Consider the following 19,922-nt stretch of genomic DNA (forward strand, 5'->3'; position numbering starts at 1 on the left):
TATTTGGGCGAGGTGGGGTACCTCACACAGCATCCACACAAACAAGTTATCCAGTTTGGCGGGACCGAGGCTGTTTCCCTAGACGACAGCGAGCCGAGCAACCCTGAGAGTGGCCGGGGGGCTACATTGTGGGGGCTTTGTCCGGGATGCTTGAGTCTGTTGGTATGCTGTGTGGGTGCCCTGTTTAAATCTATAATGTGTGTCTCTGTGGGTTATTTGCTGTTGATTGCTGTATGCGTTGTGGGTGCGGTCTTTGTTCGAGTTCAGACTAGCATTGACGAGTTGGAGGTGGCACTCGGGGCCGTCCATGCGGTTGGGAGAGAGAGGAAAGAGTGGTCTGATTTGGAGGTCAAGTCTGCGAATAAATGTTCTAGCTCTGGCAGGCTCCGCCTGGCACTTGGGATAGTGTCCAACCCAAGAGGGGCGGAGGCGTGCGAGATGTGGGCGGAGCGGATCTCTCAGTTGTTAGATGAGTGGCAGTGCTCGGTTGAGGGAGAGCGACAGGGATTGGTTGAAATTTTGAGTAGGCGGGCTGGTGACGGTGTTAGAGCTGTCAGGTTCACTTACACCATAGTGACAGCTGTCAGTTATTTGAAAAAGGGGGGAAAGTTTTCAGTGTGTCTTCTCTGGCGAGGAGGGCGGCTAAATTGCTTGCAGGATCATTTCAGGGGATCAGTTGTTCAGCTGATCAGCGAGGTGTCGGGAAACTTAGTGGAGGCCCAGTGGGGGAGCGGCCTGAGGTCTCTGGGGAAGCACACTCCCAGCAATGTACCAATGAACTTCTGAAAGGAAAAGACCCTATTCCTGAAGGCTTAGAGGGGCCACGCCCCAGGGTGTCGCTATGGATAGAGGGAAGCGATGCTAAAACTATCCTCAACCCACAGATCAAGTTGTTGTACAGTTCGTTTTACAACCGGTGTCTGAAGCATTTATCCTTGACAACCACAAGGGCACCGGAGACTTTGGGTACTAGTGGCAGTAGTTATCCAGAAGACGATGATTGGTTAATGACCCTGGAGTTCATGGAGGCATTTTCTGGGCACCCAGCGTGTCGAGTTGCTTCTGAGGACGTGTGTAGCAGGCTTGAGCCAGTACCGAATTTAAACGAGACCCAGCGGTGGTATGGCTTGGGGAAAGTAGCTGAGGGTGAGACCCTCTTAGTAGATGCTCCGAACTACCACGAGGGAGGGGAGTTGACCGCTGAAGACACCTCAGTGAGAGAGAGGTCGCAGCAACTGGACCCTGGCGGCGTGGAAGATGAAGGCAGCGTATGTGTGGATTATGTGATGTGGTTTAATGTGCTGCATCTGAGGAGTGGATGTTGCCAGATCCTGAGGAGTGCGGCTGTTGAGCTGAAGATGGCCTTTACTCGTTCCCTAGGATTCTTCCGATCCGAAAAGACGCCCAAGGGCATATCCGGAGCCCCTGCATCCTTCCCGCGGGGCATGAGGAAGACCATGGGGGAAGTGAAGGTGTGTGGAGTTTTGACGTATGTGGATGACCGCCTAGAGCTTGGATTCGCCTGGGGGGACTATGAGGCGAGGCGAGTGGCTGAGCCCGGGCGACCGAAGCGAAGTGTCAAATGTGGAGGAGTTTTTGGCCGGAGGAGTTTGGTGCAATGTGAGGAAAATGACCCGACATACCAGTTGAACTTCCTGGTGTTGGGACAGACGGTGGTGGACCGGGGGATGGAAACCCAGGTCGTCAATCTGAATGAGACACAGGGAAGAGAGGGGATTTGCACCGCACTGCGGTCATGAACTGATGAATTAATCCAGCGAGAAGGAACGATGACCCACCTTCGAAGGGATCAGCAGAAACTCAAGACGTCCATTCAAAACAGATTGTAAGATTTACTAGTTGGGGAAGATCAAGGAAGTGTTCCGACTAAGGTCAACAGAAAACCGAGAGCCCAGGGAGGGGAGTTTGACTACACTCCCAAGGAGGTGAAGAAATGGAGGACAGATCTCGGAAAAGGGAGGCGGACGCTTGAAAGGAACCTGAAGATGACTATCGCGAGTTTAAATGAAGTGGAAAAACTGAAAGTTGACCTGGAAGACGCCCTCAGGAAGAAACCGCCGGAGGCTGAACATTCTTTAACTGCTGCTTTTCAGGTCAGGGTGGAAGAAGCTGGTGGGGTAACTGCGTCCCAGATTGAGATGGCCAGGAACCCTGAGTCAGAACTGCGGAGGCTGTGGCGAGAGTTGAAGGAGTCCCTGAAGAAGCTGACGTCTCGACTGCAGGAGGCTGAAGGGGTAGCCCCGGCTAAATGTTTCAGTTTGGAGAAACTCAAACAGCAGCTACCAATCGAGGGAATGAGGAAGGATACGGGTTCGAAGGATGATGTGCTGCACATGTGGTACATGCTGCCTTTCGCTAACTTCCCCGTGATTGAGGAAGAGACCTTTGGCCCTTCTCCCACCGAGTCAGGTGTAGTGGGGAGGGCTAGCTGTCGGCAGTCTGAGTTATGGCAGGATCAGGAAGGAGGAGAGGCGGGGCCCCGGACACGGGACTGGGAGCTCCGAGCTGTAGTGGTGGCCTGAGTGAGAGAGGAGTTGGCAAGCAGGCCCGAGGTATCCCTAGTAGTGTCTGAGCCTTTTGGGTTTAGGTGAGCGGGTACGGAGGTCTCAGAGGGTTAAGAAGCTCCCAGATAGGTTGGCCTATGTAGCGCCTGTGGGACGGGAGTAAGGTCCACTGTTCGGGGAGCACTGTCACTGTGTGCATCTGTGTATGTGTGTGTTGTGTGTCTGCAGGACTGGTTGGCGAGTTACTTAGCAGTCATGAGGATATGACTTTATTTGGTGGGGGGAGAGTGTAAGGGGGTTTTGACTTTTATGTTACTGCGGAGGCTAATTAAAATGGCGTCTTTGTTATGTTAATCTGGGGAATGCGGCTTTGTTGTGTTAAACGCTGAGAAAGTTTGCGCTAACAGTTTGTTTTTGCTTTAGTGTGTGATAAGAGAGTGCTATTAACCAATTGGGATAGTTGTTATGGTTTTGGTGTATTTGAAGATACTGTATGCGCGGCGTTTTGGGGCAGAAGGCGGGAGATCGAGACAGAGGATGGACGAGGTGCTGTGAGTCTGCTAACGGGGTCGGACCCCGAGCGGGACGTTCGGCGAGGAGACGGAGATGGACTGGTGTGGAGCGTCTGGTCGACCACCATTGGTAGTCCCAGGTGGCCGGTCGTGGTGGTCCGAGGGGGTGGCAGGGTGAAGAAGAAGGTCCTTGAGCTCCAACTGTTTGTGCACGAAGAGATTGAACTTTGATAAGTGTGGCGCCTTTTATTTTCCTTTTATATTTTATTCCCTTTTAATTATATAGTTCCAGTAATATCTATAAACTGTAAATCATCTAATTGCATCTGGTGTATTGTCTGTTATTTGGGCGGGGTGGGGTACCTCACACAGCATCCACACAAACAAGTTATCCAGTTTGGCAGGGCCAAGGCTGTTTCCCTAGACGACAGCGAGCCGAGCGACCCTGAGAGTGGCCGGGGGGCTACAGTATTTACTATGATTGCCTGCAAGGAAATGAATCTTGGAGTTGTATATGGTGAGGTGTATATATATATATATATATACTCTGGTAATTGATTTACTTTGAACTTTGAAATCTTTGGAATTTCATGCCAAAGACAGGAAAGAGCACAGAGCCTTAGGTATAGTTAAGATTGATTTAGATGAATTTTTAAACAGTTAGAGAATTAATAGTATGGGGAAAGGGCAAAAACTGCATGAGAGATGTTGGATTAGCCATGATGTTGGGGGAGAAAATGCGGCGTGACGGCAGCGTGCACGGCCACTTCGGTGATGAATATCTGTTATCTGTCAAGTAGGGGACTGTGCACATTTCTGTTTTGATGGAGACAGACGTGAGAGCACAGTGAAACATCTGGAAAGCTTCTGAAATGCCCGCTTCGCTGCCGCTGCTACTGTGTGGTAACCGGAATCTCTGGAGCTGAAGGCTCCGAAATCCTCGGCTTTGCATGTTTCAGTGGCCGGGGAGAGATCGAAGGCGTTCGGCGGAGAATGGTGCTCGGGAGGTTGTATCGGAGGGGCTGATTGGAGGCTCGAAGTTTTCAGACGGATGGACTCAGTGTTGGCTGGGGTCGGCTGTTTCCCAGGTATCAGCAAATTGACGGTGCCTGGAGGTTTATGGCAGGGAGTTTCTCCCTTTTGCCTCCTGCTATCGGGGACTCGGGAGTCGATCGACTCGGGACTTGGAGACTTTTTTTTTACTGTGCCCATGGTCTGTTCTTTATCAAATTATGGTATTGCTTTGCAGTGCTGTAATTATATGTTATAATTATGTGGTTCTGTCAGTGTTAGTCTTTGGTCTGTCCTGTTTTCTGTGATATCACTCCGGAGAAACATTGTATCATTTCTTAATGCATGTATGCATTTCTAAATGACAATAAAAGAGGACTGAATGTTCTCATAATCTAGTCTAATCTAATCCTACCGAACGGTGGAACATGTCTGAGGTGCTGATCACCTGACTCCTCTTCCCATTTCTTATGACCATTTGCAATCCAGAGTATGGGTACAGAGGAACACTTAAAAAATATGAGTACTAAAGTACAAGGAGCATGAACTAAGAGTCAAAACGTGGTGTAATTTGATGAATGTTGCACATGAAAATGCATTCATTGACCTTGACCACTTAAGTGAGGTCACTAAACTTCAAGGAGCTGCACCCACATCTTTAGGGCTAGATTTCTGGAAATAACCACTGTGGTCAATCCCAGGAGCCCCTGCAACTAAAGGACATTGCACCTATGTTACACCACCTATGTCAAGTCCTCCCATACAGCACTCAAAAAACTTTAACCCACTCTCTTGTTATATAATTTACTATTGCTTCGCAAGTCTGATGCATTGGTTCACCCATGACAGACTGGCACAATACACCCATCATGTAACAGGGGTTATAGAACCAGGGGGCTGAAGAATGACCAGCATTCTAGTCAGTCATGATATTGGCCCATTGCTGATGCTAATTACCAAATGGTTAATACTGTAGAATGCCGAATTTATTATCATGGTCAGGATGAATTTGACCTAACTGTCCACAGTGAATAGGGATGAACTAATTGAACATCATAATCCCCAAACACGAGGAATTCTGCAGATGCTGGAAATTCAAGCACCACACATCAAAGTTGCTGGTGAACGCAGCAGGCCAGGCAGCATCTGTAGGAAGAGGTACAGTCAACGTTTCGGGCTGAGAACCTTTGTCAGATCTAACTGAAGGAAGTGCTAGTAAGATATTTTAAAGTGGGAGGGGGAGGGGGAGATCCAAAATGATAGGAGAAGACCCCCTCCTGTCTTCTCCTATCATTTTGGATCTCCCCCTCCCCCTCCCACTTTCAAATCTCTTACTAGCTCTTCCTTCAGTTAGTCCTGACGAAGGGTCTCGGCCCGAAACGTCGACTGAACCCCTTCCTAGAGATGCTGCCTGGTCTGCTGCGTTCACCGGCAACTTTGATCATAATCCCCATGTCTTTTTGTGATCACGTTCCCACATAACCACCAATTGGTCAAAGCAAATGTACTGGAAAGTTTCATTTAGAAATATAGAAAACTTACAGCACAATACAGGCCCTTCAGCCCACAATGCTGTGCCAAACATGTATTTACTTTAGAAATTACCAAGGGTTACCCATAGCCCTTTATTTTTCTAATCTCCATGTACCTATCCAGGAGTCTCTTAAAAGACCCTATTGTATCTGCCTCCACCACTGTCGCCAGCAGCCCATTCCATGCATTCACCAATCTCTGCGTAAAAAACTTACCCCTGACATTTCCTCTGTACCTACTTCCAAGCACCTTAAAACTGTGCCCTCTCGTGATAGCCATTTCAGCCCTGGGGAAAAGCCTCTGACTATCCACATGATCAATGCCTCTCATCATCTTGTACACGTCTATCAGGTCACCTCCCATCCTCCATCGCTAAAGTTCACTCAAACTATTCTCGTAAGGCATGCTCCCCTATCCATGCAACATCCTTGTAAATCTCCCCTGCACTCTTTCTATAGATTCCACATCCTTCCTGTAGTGAGGTGACCAGAACTGAGCATAGTACTCCAAGTGGGGTCTGACCAGGGTCCTATATAGCTGTAACATTACCTCTCGGCTCTTAAATTCAATTCCATGGTTGATGAAGGCCAATACACCAAATGCCTTCTTAACCACAGAGTCAACCTGCGCAGCAGCTTTGAGTGTCCTATGGACCCCAAAATCCCTCTGATCCTCCACACTGCCAAGAGTCTTACCATTAATACTATATTCTGCCATCATACTTGAGCTACTAAAATTAACCACCTCACACTTATCTGGGTTGAATTCCATCTGCCATTTCTCAGCCCAGTTTTGCATCCTATCGATGTCCTGCTGTAACCAATCTTAGAATGCAGCCTTGCCTGGCAAGCTATGGATTTTTAACAGCCGTACCTAATTGCTATGAAATTGTGGTGGTCAATTTTCATGATATTGCATGGTGAGATTATTCTCAATGCTGGAAGCTGGAATTGTACATTTTTTGACCCAGCAACAAGAAAAACATAAGGATATATGTTTAAGTCAATATGAAGCAAGGTACAGAGATAGTAGTGTCTTCATGTGTCTGCTGCTCTTCCCTTCTGAACAGTAGAAACCTTAAAAAGTGGCTCTAACACATTTTGGAAATAAAACATACTGCAGCCATGAAATGTCGGGAATAGAAGTGAGAATCAGAATAACAAAAATGGTTATTCACATAGAACATGCACCTTATTTTTACTCTCTCCACACATGTTGCTTGGCTCTTCAGTGTTTCCAGCATTTCTGATTTTATTGGAACTGAACTCATTCAGGCAAGTGAAGGCCATTCATCAGATTTCTGCTGTCTATTTAAAGTCACTTTCCCCAGGTCAGACAGAAGATCACAAGTGAAGCAACTGAAAATGACTTGGTCTATGATACTGTTCTGAGGAACTGCATGGGAGAGGTGAGAGGTGATTGGCCTCAAACAACCTTAACTGTCTTCTTTAATTTTAAGTCTGACATCAGCCAAAAGAGCTTTCCTTTGATTCACAACTGCAAGTTACCATACTCAAAGAGCATCAAGGATAGACATTCCTGCATTCAACACAAAGGCTGCAAGAATATTTGAACTTAGTGAAATACAAACAGCTCACTAGTGAAATGGTTATAGGGAATATATACCACTTGAAGACATTATTGATAATTTCTATCCAAGGAGAACGTGGTAACCTGCCACAATGACTATTATCCAGTAGCACTTAATCCTCTGTGATGAAGTGCTTTGAGAGACTAGTCATGAAACAGATCAACTCCTGCCAGAGGAGCAACTAGGATCTGCTTCAATTTGCCCACCATCACAACAGGTCAACAGCAGATGCCATTTCATTGGCTCTTCACTCAGCCCTAGAACACCTGGACAGTGAAGATGCACCCATCAAGATGGTCTTCATTGACTACACCTCATCATCCAACAGTTTTATCCCCTCAAAGCTAATCAATAAGCTCCAAAACCTTCTTTGTGCAACTGGATTCTTGATATTGTCATAATCAGTTTGGAAATGAAACATCTCCTCTACAATCAACATCAACACAGGTATAACACAAGGCTGTGTGCTTAGACCCCTGATCTACTCGCTTTATGTTTATGACTGTGAGGCCAAGTACAGCTCCAATGCCATATGTTGTCCAATGACGACAACATTGTTATTGGGCCCAAATCAACGGTGGTGACAAGTCAGCATGTAGGAGGAAGATTGAAAATTTGGTTGAATGGTGCCACAACAACCTCTAACTCAACATTAGTAAAACCAAAGAGCTGATTATTGACTACAGGAGGAGAAAACTGGAGGTTTATAAGCTAGTTCTCATTAGAGGATCGGAGGTGGAGAGAGTCAAAAACTTTAAATTCCTTAATGTCATCATTTCAGAGGATCTGTCTTGGGACCAGCACAAAAAAGGCACAGCAGCACTTCTACTTTCTTAGAAATTTGTGCAGATTCGGTATTTCATTTAAAACTTTGACAAACTTCTGTAAATCCAAAGCAGAAATTATATTGACTGGTTAAATCGCAACTTGGTATGGAGAAAGAATGCCCAAGAAAGGAAAAGCCTACAAAGAGTAGTGGACATAGCCCAGACCATCATAGGAAAAGACCCACCCTAACATTGTGCACATATGCAAGGAGTGCTGCTACAAGAAAGCAGCATCCATCATCAAGGAACTCCACCATCTAGGCCAGATTCTCTTCTCACTGCTGCCATCAGAAAGAGATCTATAGGAGCCTAAGGCACACACTAGCAGGTTCAGAAATAGTTATTACCATTTAACCATCAAGCTCCTGAACCAGTGTATAACTTCACTCAACTCATCACTGAACTGATACCACAACCAATGGACTTGCTTTCAAAGACTCCACAACTCAGTTTTATTTATTTATTATTTATTATTTTTGTATTTGCGCAATTTATCCTTTTCTGCGCATTGGTTGTTTGTCAGTCTTGTTCGTGTGTAGTTTTTTACTGATTCGATTGTATTTCTTGTTCTACTGTGAATGCCTGCAAGAAAATGGATCTCAGGGTAGTATATGGTTCAAAGTATATTTATTATCAAAGTATGTATGCTCTATACTACTTTGAGGTTCATTTTTCTTACAGGCAGCCACAAACCAAAGACACCCAATAGAACCCATTAAAAAGACCATCAAACGCCCAATGTGCAGGAATAAAAACAAATTGAGCAAACAATAAAAGTAAGCAAATAACATTCAGAACTGAAGATCACGAAAGAGAGTCCACAGTCACAAAGCCAGTCAGAACCTATCCAGTAGGCTGTTGGTTGCAGGCCACAGCCTCAGTTCAGCGCAGACGAGTAAACCTCGCAAGCAGCAAGCTGAACACCAGTCTCCCCATCTCCTCCAGCCCTGACATCCTGACCTTTCCAATCTGGTCCAGTGCTTTAATTAGCTGAACAGCGGGCTGTTCCTCACTCTCAGACCCAGGCCTTGCTGCTTCGATATGCTCTCATGCCTGGGACCTGTGGCCTCGATTCAGCCCATACCCAATCTTTCTAATTTGACCTGGAGCTTAAATCGGTCAAACACCGATTTACATAGAAACATAGAAACATAGAAAATAGGTGCAGGAGTAGGCCATTCGGCCCTTCGAGCCTGCACCGCCATTTATTATGATCATGGCTGATCATCCAACTCAGAACCCAGCCTTCCCTCCATACCCCCTGACCCCTGTAGCCACAAGGGCCATATCTAACTTCCTTTTAAACATAGCTAATGAACTGGCCTCAACAGTTTGCTGTGGCAGAGAATTCCACAGATTCACCACTCTCTGTGTGAAGAAGTTTTTCCTAACCTCGGTCCTAAAAGGCTTCCCCTCTATCCTCAAACTGTGACCCCTCGTTCTAGACCTCCCCAACATCGGAAACAATCTTCCCGCATCTAGCCTGTCCAATCCCTTTAGGATCTTATACGTTTCAATCAGATCCCCCCTCAATCTTCTAAATTCCAACGAGTACAAGCCCAGTTCATCCAGTCTTTCTTCATATGAAAGACCTGCCATCCCAGGAATCAATCTGGTGAACCTTCTTTGTACTCCCTCTATGGCAAAGATGTCTTTCCTCAGATTAGGGGACCAAAACTGCACACAATACTCCAGGTGTGGTCTCACCAAGGCCTTGTACAACTGCAGTAGTACCTCCCTGCTCCTGTACTCGAATCCTCTCGCTATAAATGCCAGCATACCGTTCGCCTTTTTCACCGCCTGCTGTACCTGCATGCCCACTTTCAATGACTGGTGTATAATGACACCCAGGTCTCGTTGCACCTCCCCTTTTCCTAATCGGCCACCATTCAGATAATAATCTGTTTTCCTATTTTTGCCACCAAAGTGGATAACTTCACATTTATCCACATTAAATTGCATCTGCCATGAGTTTGCCCACTCACCCAACCTATCCAAGTCACCCTGCATCCTCTTAGTATCCTCCTCACTGCTAACACTGCCACCCAGCTTTGTGTCATCCGCAAACTTGGAGATGCTGCATTTAATTCCCTCATCCAAGTCATTAATATATATTGTAAACAACTGAGGTCCCAGCACTGAGCCTTGCGGTACCCCACTAGTCACCGCCTGCCATTCTGAAAAGGTCCCGTTTATTCCCACTCTTTGCTTCCTGTCTGCTAACCAATTCTCCACCCACACCAATACCTTACCCCCAATACCGTGTGCTTTAAGTTTGCACACTAATCTCCTGTGTGGGACCTTGTCAAAAGCCTTTTGAAAATCCAAATATACCACATCCACTGGTTCTCCCCTATCCACTCTACTAGTTACATCCTCAAAAAATTCTATGAGATTCGTCAGACATGATTTTCCTTTCACAAATCCATGCTGACTTTGTCCGATCATTTCACCGCTTTCCAAATGTGCTGTTATCACATCCTTGATAACTGACTCCAGCAGTTTCCCCACCACCGACGTTAGGCTAACCGGCCTATAATTCCCCGGTTTCTCTCTCTCTCCTTTTTTAAAAAGTGGGGTTACATTAGCCACCCTCCAATCCTCAGGAACTAGTCCAGAATCTAACGAGTTTTGAAAAATTATTACTAATGCATCCACTATTTCTTGGGCCACTTCCTTAAGCACTCTGGGATGCAGACCATCTGGCCCCGGGGATTTATCTGCCTTCAATCCCTTCAATTTACCTAACACCACTTCCCTACTAACATGTATTTCGCTCAGTTCCTCCATCTCACTGGACCCTCTGTCCCTTACTATTTCTGGAAGATTATTTATGTCCTCCTTAGTGAAGACAGAACCAAAGTAATTATTCAATTGGTCTGCCATGTCCTTGCTCCCCATAATCAATTCACCTGTTTCTGTTTGCAGGGGACCTACATTTGTCTTTATCAGTCTTTTCCTTTTTACATATCTATAAAAGCTTTTACAGTCCGTTTTTATGTTCTCTGCCAGTTTTCTCTCATAATCTTTTTTCCCCTTCCTAATTAAGCCCTTTGTCCTCCTCTGCTGAACTCTGAATTTCTCCCAGTCCTCAGGTGAGCCACTTTCTCTGGCTAATTTGTATGCTACTTCTTTGGAATTGATACTATCCCTAATTTCTCTTGTCAGCCACGGGTGCACTACCTTCCTTGATTTATTCTTTTGCCAAACTGGGATGAACAATTGTTGTAGTTCATCCATGCAACCTTTAAATGCCTGCCATTGCATATCCACCGTCAATCCTTGAAGTGTCATTTGCCAGTCTATCTTAGCTAATTCACGTCTCATACCTTCAAAGTTACCCCTCTTTAAGTTCAGAACCTTTGTTTCTGAATTAACTACGTCACTCTCCATGTTAATGAAGAATTCCACCATATTATGGTCACTCTTACCCAAGGGGCCTCTCACAACAAGATCGCTAATTAACCCTTCCTCATTGCTCAAAACCCAGTCCAGAATAGCCTGCTCTCTAGTCGGTTCCTCGACATGTTGGTTCAAAAAACCATCCCGCATACATTCCAAGAAATCCTCTTCCTCAGCACCTTTACCAATTTGGTTCACCCAGTCTACATGTAGATTGAAGTCACCCATTATAACTGCTGTTCCTTTATTGCACACATTTCTAATTTCCTGTTTAATACCATCTCCGACCTCACTACTACTGTTAGGTGGCCTGTACACAACTCCCACCAGCGTCTTCTGCCCCTTAGTGTTACGCAGCTCTACCCATATCGATTCCACATCTTCCCGGCTTATGTCCTTCCTTTCTATTGCGTTAATCTCTTTTTTAACCAGCAACGCCACCCCACCTCCCCTTCCTTCATGTCTATCCCTCCTGAATATTGAATATCCCTGAACGTTGAGCTCCCATCCCTGGTCACCCTGGAGCCATGTCTCTGTGATCCCAACTATATCATAATCATTAATAACAATCTGCACTTTCAATTCATCCACCTTATTACGAATGCTCCTTGCATTGACACATAAAGCCTTCAGGCGCTCTTTTACAACTCTCTTAGCCCTTTTTAATGCTTGCCCTGGATTTGTCGGCCTGCCACTTTTACTTTTCCCCTTTGTACTTTTTGCTTCTACGCTCACTTTACACCCCTCTGTCTCTCTGCACTGGTTCCCATCCCTCTGTTGTGAACTAACCTCCTCAAACCTAGCCGCTTTAATTTGATTCCCACCCCCCAACCATTCTAGTTTAAAGTCACCTCAGTAGCCCCCGCTAATCTCCCTGCCAGGATATTGGTCCCCCTAGGATTTAAGTGTAACCCGTCCTTTTTGTACAGGTCACACCTGCGCCAAAAGAGGTCCCAATGATCCAAAAACTTGAATCCCTGCCCCCTGCTCCAATCCCTCAGCCACGCATTTATCCTCCAACTTGTTTCTCACTCTCGGGCCTGGGCCCTGCTGCCTCAACTCTGCCTTACCACAGCTCACCTCGCCTCACTTCTGCTGCTTTGGATCACCTCCAAGTCCACTCCAGCAATGTTCAAACATTGGGTTGTTCCCTGCTCTCAGACCCAGGCCCCCTGCCTTGATTTGGCTCATATACACCACGCAGAAACATCCTGCACTTTTGAGACTTCAGTTTTTGCTCAAAAATGCTCAGTTGTACAGGTGGTTCAAAAGCTTAACTCCAAGACAGAAGTGACAGGCTATTGATTGCAGTGATCATTTTTGAGAAAAAGTGTGTTAATAATGTAGTTAGTAGTTTTTTTTGTTGCCAGCAAGTCGTTGCTGTGCTTCACCAGTGCCATCTTAAACCAGTGACTGGTGACATAGACGTACTTTGATAATAAATCAAAGTAAACATCCTAACAGCTAAACATCCTCCATCACAACGGTCTGGCTAAGGAGCTTAAACCCGGAACATTAGCTCTACTCTCAGTGGCCAGTTTATTAGGTGACCTTTACACCTGCTCATTAATGCAAGTATCTAATCAGCCAATCAAGAGGCAGCAACTCCATACATAAAAGCATACAGACATAGTCAAGTGGTTCAGTTGTTCAGATCAAACATCAGAATGGGGAAGAAATGTGATCCAAGTGATTTTAACCGTGGAATGATTGTTGGTGCCAGACGGGGTGGTTTGAGTATCTCAGAAACTGCTGATCTCCTATGGTTTTTATGCACAATATCTAGAGCAAAGATGATCAGACTAGCAACCTGGTAAACTAGACAACATCAAACAAGAAATGGAAAGGTTAAAGATCAACATCTTGGGAATGTGCGAGATGAGGTGGAAAAGAGCTGGTAAAACAAGCTCAGAGGGATATACCACCATTTACTCAGGAGGAGAAACACATGAAAAAGGTGTTGGAATTATGTTAGATGAAGAACATGCAAAATCAATAAAGGGCTATTGGACAATATAAGATCCAATGTTACTTGTGAAACTACATGCAAAACCTTTTGACATTAACATTGTTCAAGTTTATGCCCCAACAGCAGACAGCAGTGAAGAAAGCATCGATCAATTTTATGACAAACTAGAAACAGCATTAAGTAAAAGCTCAGAAAATACCATTATTCAAGGTGACTTCAATGCAAGAGTAGGCAAGACCAGGGACGAGGACAATATTGGGCATTATGGCATAGGTGAGAGAAATGAGAGAGGTGAACGACTAGCTACATGGGTGACAGAAAAAGATTATATAATTGGTAATACCATCTTCAGGCAACACCCGAGAAAACTATAGACATGGAAGAGCCCAGGGGATAACACCAGAAACCAGATTGATTACGTGCTTATAAGGAGAAGGTATAGAAATGCTCTGAAATCATGCAAAACATATCCGGGTGCAGACTGCTACAGTGATCACGTACCAATAATCAGCGTGATGTACCTGAGATGCAGAATGCTTAAAAGACCAAGAGTAGTGCCAAAGCTGAATTTGGGACTTTGGAGAAAAAACAGTGACATCAAAAATGAATTCCAAATAACTGTGAAGAACAAATTCGAGGCTCTACAAAACATCACTATTATTTAACAGCAATGGGAAAACCTCAGATAACATAACACAAGCAGCACAAGAGGTGATTCCCAAACAACAGAAAAAAGCTGAAAAGAAATGGATGACAGAAGAAATTCTGAATCTTAAGGAACAAAGAAGAAAATGTAAGGAAAATGAAAAAACCTACGTATCCTTGCATGCACAGATAACAACCAAGTGCAAGGAAGCAAAAGAAAAGTGGCTTAAGGACAAATGTGAGTTAATAGAACAATTGCAGAAGACCAACAACAGCAAACGTATGCACGGTGAGACAAAAAAGGTCATAAATTGGAAGAAAAGTGGGGCAACAACAGGATGTATAAAAGCAAAAGACGGCTCTACAACTATGGAAAAAGGAAAAATAATGCAAAGATGGTCAGAATACATCAAGGACCTATACGACGACAAAGACCAAGAGGACAACTTTGATATTGGCAACAACAACAAGGGCCCAGCAATACTGAAAGAAGAAGTGAAATATGCTATAAAGAAAATGTGAAAGGGGAAATCATCAGGACCAGATAACATTCTGGTTGAACTGTATGAAGTGCTAGAAGATTTTGGTGTAGAGAAATTAACAATCTTATTGAATAGAATATACAACGGTGGCAAAGTATCAGAAGATCTTTTAAAGACAATATGCATTGCACTGCCAAAGAAACCAGGTGCAACAGAGTGTGGACAACACAGAACAATTAGTTTAATGAGCCACCTCACAAAAATTCTACTTAGAAACATCATGCTCAGAATAAGAAACAAAATTAAACCAGAGATCAGTGAAGAACAATGCGGCTTTGTCGAAGGCAAGGGAACATCAAACGCCACTTATATTCTCAAAGGTCAATAGAAGTACAAGACCTATACTTCTGTTTCATTGACTACACAAAAGCCTTTGACACAGGGAAACACCAAGTCATCGTGAAAATGCTTAAAGACATTAATATCGACGGAAAAGATCTAAGAATAATCAGGATTCTCTACTGGCAACAAAGTGCAGCCATACAGATAGACAACAAGATTGGTGAATATCAGCCAATAAAGCGAGGAGTCAGACAGGGTTGTATTCTATCACCAGACCTGTTCTCCCTGTATTCATGAGAACCATACAAGACCAACCTGGAATAAGTATAGGAGGATATAATATCAACAACCTCCGCTATGCAGATGATACAGTACTGATAGCAAACAGTGAAGTAAATTTACAGAAACTAGTATCTACCATCAACTCAGAAAACAAAAGACTTGGCCTAACCTTAAACAAAAAGAAAACTGAAGTAATGGTAATATCAAAGAAACCTGATATCCCAAGCTGTAGGATCGTATTGGGAAATGAAATCCTGAAACAAGTTCACAACTTCAAGTACCTTGGATCGTGGGTAACATCTGATGGCAAATGCGAAACAGATATAAAAGCAAGAATAGCAATGGCAAGAACAACATTTACAGAAATGAGAAACATCCTAACAAACAAGAAAATAGCAATTGACATCTGTCTTAGAACTCTTAGCTGCTACATTCTTCCTATATTGATGTATGGCTGCGAGTCATGGACCATCACAAATGCAATGAAAAGAAGAATCATGCAGCAGAGATGTGGTTCCTCAGAAAAATGCTATGCATATCATATAAGGGCAGGATAACCAATGAAGAAGTTCTACAGAGAACGAAAACAAAACGTACATTACTTTAAAAAAAAAATCAGAAAACAGCAATCAAAATTCTTTGGACACATCATGAGAAGAGAGACATCAGAACATTTAGTTACAAGCTGGAAGGGAAAAGAAGCAGAGGCAGACAGAGAATGAAAGTGATAGATGGAATAACAGCATGGTTAGAAACAAGGGAGGCAACAACTACAATTCGGAGGGTCAGGGACCGTGATGGATGGAGAGACATGATCGCCCATGTCGAATGGCAAGGCACCTGAATGAATGATCTAGAGTTTACAAAAAAAAACATCCAGTGAGTGGGTTTGTGGGCAAACACACCTTGTTCATGAAAGGGTTCAAGCTGACAAGGTGGCAACAGTAACCCAACTAACCACGTGGTGTGCAGAAGAGCATCTCTGAACGCACAACATGTCAAAACTTGAAGTGGATGGGCTACAGCAGCAGAACTATGAACATGCACTCAGTAGATACGGAGTGTGCTTCCCTTTCCACACTTGCTGCATGAACTTGTTAGTGTTTTTGGCACTTTGTTTTTATTTTAACATTACACCAATCTCCAAGGCCCATAGCTATAATTACCCATTTCTTGATGATGTGCAAGTTAATTTGATTGAAGTCTATAAGAGCCCTGGAAGTAGAGGTTAATTTGTTCCCTTAGCATTACTGGCTAAAGATCATTTTTAAACATTGCCATTCTTTTTACAATATTTTACCTATGATTAAAGAATTCAATCTCAAAAAATCACAAGCCTGAGATATTATGATCCTTAAAATTAAACTGTAAGATTAACCAGAGATTGATCATGACATTTTAGAATATACTGCCTTTGTACTGCTTAAAAACTAACCTTTTCTCTTCTGAAAGCCAAGCTCATTTTCCACAGAAAAATCTTCTTGAAACCTGGTTTAAAAAATGCAGTCATTATTGTATGTACACTCCACACTTTCAACACTTCCATATGAATGGTCATTGTTGACTCTGCACCTGGAAAGGAATCCAATGGCACAGTTCTGTGTATAAATGAGATTAGATAATACCAAATTCAGTTCTCAATTTTGGTGAAATTTCAGCATTAAAACATTGTTCATTTTATTCAGATCAAAATATTCGAAACAATGAAAGAAAATTAATAGTTGCAAGATACTTAGGTTTTAAATGAGCTTCATAAAGGTATCAAATTACAATACCTCACACTTGTCTGCATTAAATTCCATCTGCCATTTTCAGCCCATTTTTCCAGCTGGTCCAGCCTTCCACGACGCACCCAATCTTGGTGTAATCTGCATATTTGCTGATGCATTTTACTACATTTCCATCCAGATCGTTGATATAGATGACAAACAATAACGGATCCCTGTGGCATATCACTAGTCATATGCATCATCTACTACCACTCTCTGGCTTCCCTCACAAAGCCACTGTCAAATCCAGTTTACTTCTCCTCCACAATCACCATCAGTTCAAGTCCACCGCAAGTCTGTGTCATCAGTTCCCTACTCTACTGGATTTATACTTATGACTGTGAGGGTAAGTACAGCTCCAATGTTATATTTAAGTTTGCTGATGATGCCTTTGTTGTAGGCTGAATCAAAAGTGGTGACAAATCAGCATAAAGGAGAAAAATTGAAAATATGGTTGAATAGTGCCACAAAAAATACCTCTCACTCAATATCAGCAACACCAAAGAGCTGATTATCATCTACAGGAAGACGAAACCAGAGATTCATGAGCCAGTCCTCAGAGGTGGCAAAGGTCAGCAATTTTTGATTCCTTGGTGTTATCATTGCTGAGGACCTGTTCTGGATCTAGCTTGTAAAAGTGCCGTTACAAAGGCGGCAAAGTAGCACTTTTACTTTCTTAGAAGTTTGTAAAGACTCAGCATGTCATTTAAAACTCTGACAAACTTCTATAGATGTGTGCTGGAGAGTATGCTGACTGGTTACATCATGGCCTGGTACGGGGCTTTGAATAGGAAAAGCTACAGAAAGTAGTAGATATAGCCCTGTGCATCAGAAGTTAAGCCCTTCCCAGCACTGAGCACATCAAACAGAAGCACTGTCATAGGAAAGCAGCGTCCACCATCAAGGAGCCCGACGATCCAGGCCACGCTTTCTTTTCGCTGCAGCCATCACAAAGATGGTACAGGGAGCCTCAAGTCCCACACCAGTTTCAGGTACAGTTATTACACCTCAACATTCAGGCTCTTGAACCAGAGGGGATACCTTTACTCATCATAACACTGAACTGATTTCACAACTTATTGACTCACTTTTAAGGACTCTACAACTTGTGTTCTTGATATATTTACTTATTTACGATTACTATTGTTTTTTCTTTTTTGTATTCACATTGTTTTTTGTCTTTGCACATTAGATGGCAAACATCTTTGCCTCTGTAATCTGTATATGGTCCATTACCTCAGTGCTGTTTTGCCTTACTTCTATAGACTTTATCCATCTCCCGAGTAAATACAGATGCAAAAATATCCAACTAACATCTCTTTAGGCTTTGTGCATTTACGACCACTCTGATCTTCAAGAGGACCAATTTTGTCCCTTCCTATCCTTTTGCTCTTAATATATCTGTAAATGCCCTTAGAATCGCCTTCACCTTGTCTGCTAGAGCAACTCCATTCCTTCTTTTAGCCCTCCTGATTTCCTTCCTAAGTGCTTGCTTGCATTTCTTATACACCTCAAGTATCTCATTTGTTCCTGCCTGCCTATACTTGCTATGCACCTCCTTCTTCTTAATCATATCTCTCAAAAAAAAGCCTCCCTCAACCTATTACCCTTGCCTTTTACACTGACAGGAATATACAAACTCTATACTCACAAAATGTCACCTTTGAAGACCTCCCACTTACCAAGTACAGCTTTGCCAGAAAACAACCTGTCCCAATCTACTCCTACCAGATCCTTTCTAATACCATCAAAATTGGCCTTTCTCCAATTTAGGATCTTCACCTGAAGACCAGACATACATTTCTTCACAATTATCTTGAAACTAAAGGCATTATGATCACTAGATGCAAAGCGTTCCCTTACACAAACTTCTGTCACCTGCCCTGTCTCATTCCCTTATAGGAGATATAGTATCTCACTCGCCTTTTTTAGGATCTCTATGTATTGATTAAGGTAACTTTCTTGAATATGTCTTTTTACAGTGTGGGAATCTCAATCAATATGTGGCAAATTAAAATCACCTACTATCACAACCTTATGTTTCTTGCAACTGGATCAGAATCAGATATAATATCATTGGTATACAGTATGTTCTAAAATTTGTTAACTTCACAGCAACAGTAGAATGAAATACATGATAAATAAATACAGAGAAAAATGAGGAAGAGGTACAGTCGACGTTTCAGGCCGAGACCCTTCATCAGGACTACATTGGTTTGTAGTCCTGACGAAGGGTCTCGGCCTGAAACATCGACTGTACCTCTTCCTAGAGATGCTGCCTGGCCTGCTGTGTTCACCAGCAACTTTGATGTGTGTTGCTTGAATTTCCAGCATCTGCAGAATTCCTTGTGTTTGCATAGAGAAAAATGAGTTACATTAAGTGTGCATGTGTGTGTGTGTGTGTGTGTGTGTGTGTGTGTGTGTATATATACACATATATATATATATTTAATGACTATTAAATAGTTAAGTTAAAATAGGTTAGTGCAAAATAACAAATAAAGAAAATAGTGAGGTAGTGTTCATGGGTTCAATGTCCATTTAGAAATCAGATGGCAGGGTGGAACAAACTGTTCCTGAATCACTGATGTACTCCTTCCCAACGGTAACAGTGTGAAGAGGGCTCGACCTGGGTTGTTGGAATCTTAATGATGGACGCCACCTTCCTAAGACACCTTGCCTTAAAGATGTCTTGGATACTACGGAGGCTGATACCCATGATAGAGCTGACTAATTTTACAGGGTCCTGGAACCTATTTCAATCTTCTGCAGTAGTCCCCCACCCCACCTCCCCACCAGACGATGATGCAGCCAGTCAGAATGTTCTCCATGGTACATTTGTAGAAGTTTCCAAGTGTTTTAGTTGACAAACCATAGCTCCTTAAACTCCTAATGAAATATAGCCGCTGTCTTGCCTTTTTTTTATAGCTGCATCAGGTTAGGCCCTTAGAGATATTGACACCTAGGAACTTGAAATTGCTCACTCTCTCCACTTCTGATCCCTGTATGAGGATTGGTTTATGTTTCCTCGT

The 19,922-nt window shown here is 43.5% G+C and overlaps 1 protein-coding gene across 9 annotated transcripts in view; it reads right to left on the reverse strand.

Annotated features, from left to right (window-relative positions):
• LOC134349452 (uncharacterized) overlaps positions 1 to 19,922 on the reverse strand; it is a 420,820-nt gene that overhangs the window by 93,686 nt on the left and 307,212 nt on the right. For all 9 annotated transcript variants that reach the window (XR_010018683.1, XM_063053823.1, XM_063053798.1 and 6 more), the window contains one exon: positions 16,557 to 16,609. Coding sequence is in view for 8 of the 9 variants with exons in the window: in XM_063053823.1 (XP_062909893.1) it covers positions 16,557 to 16,609 (53 nt within the window). In the remaining variant the exon portion in view is untranslated. The remainder of the gene's footprint in view (positions 1 to 16,556; positions 16,610 to 19,922) is intronic.

The sequence above is a fragment of the Mobula hypostoma genome, chromosome 1 (genome assembly GCF_963921235.1).
Source record: "Mobula hypostoma chromosome 1, sMobHyp1.1, whole genome shotgun sequence".
NCBI classification, from domain to species: domain Eukaryota; kingdom Metazoa; phylum Chordata; class Chondrichthyes; order Myliobatiformes; family Myliobatidae; genus Mobula; species Mobula hypostoma.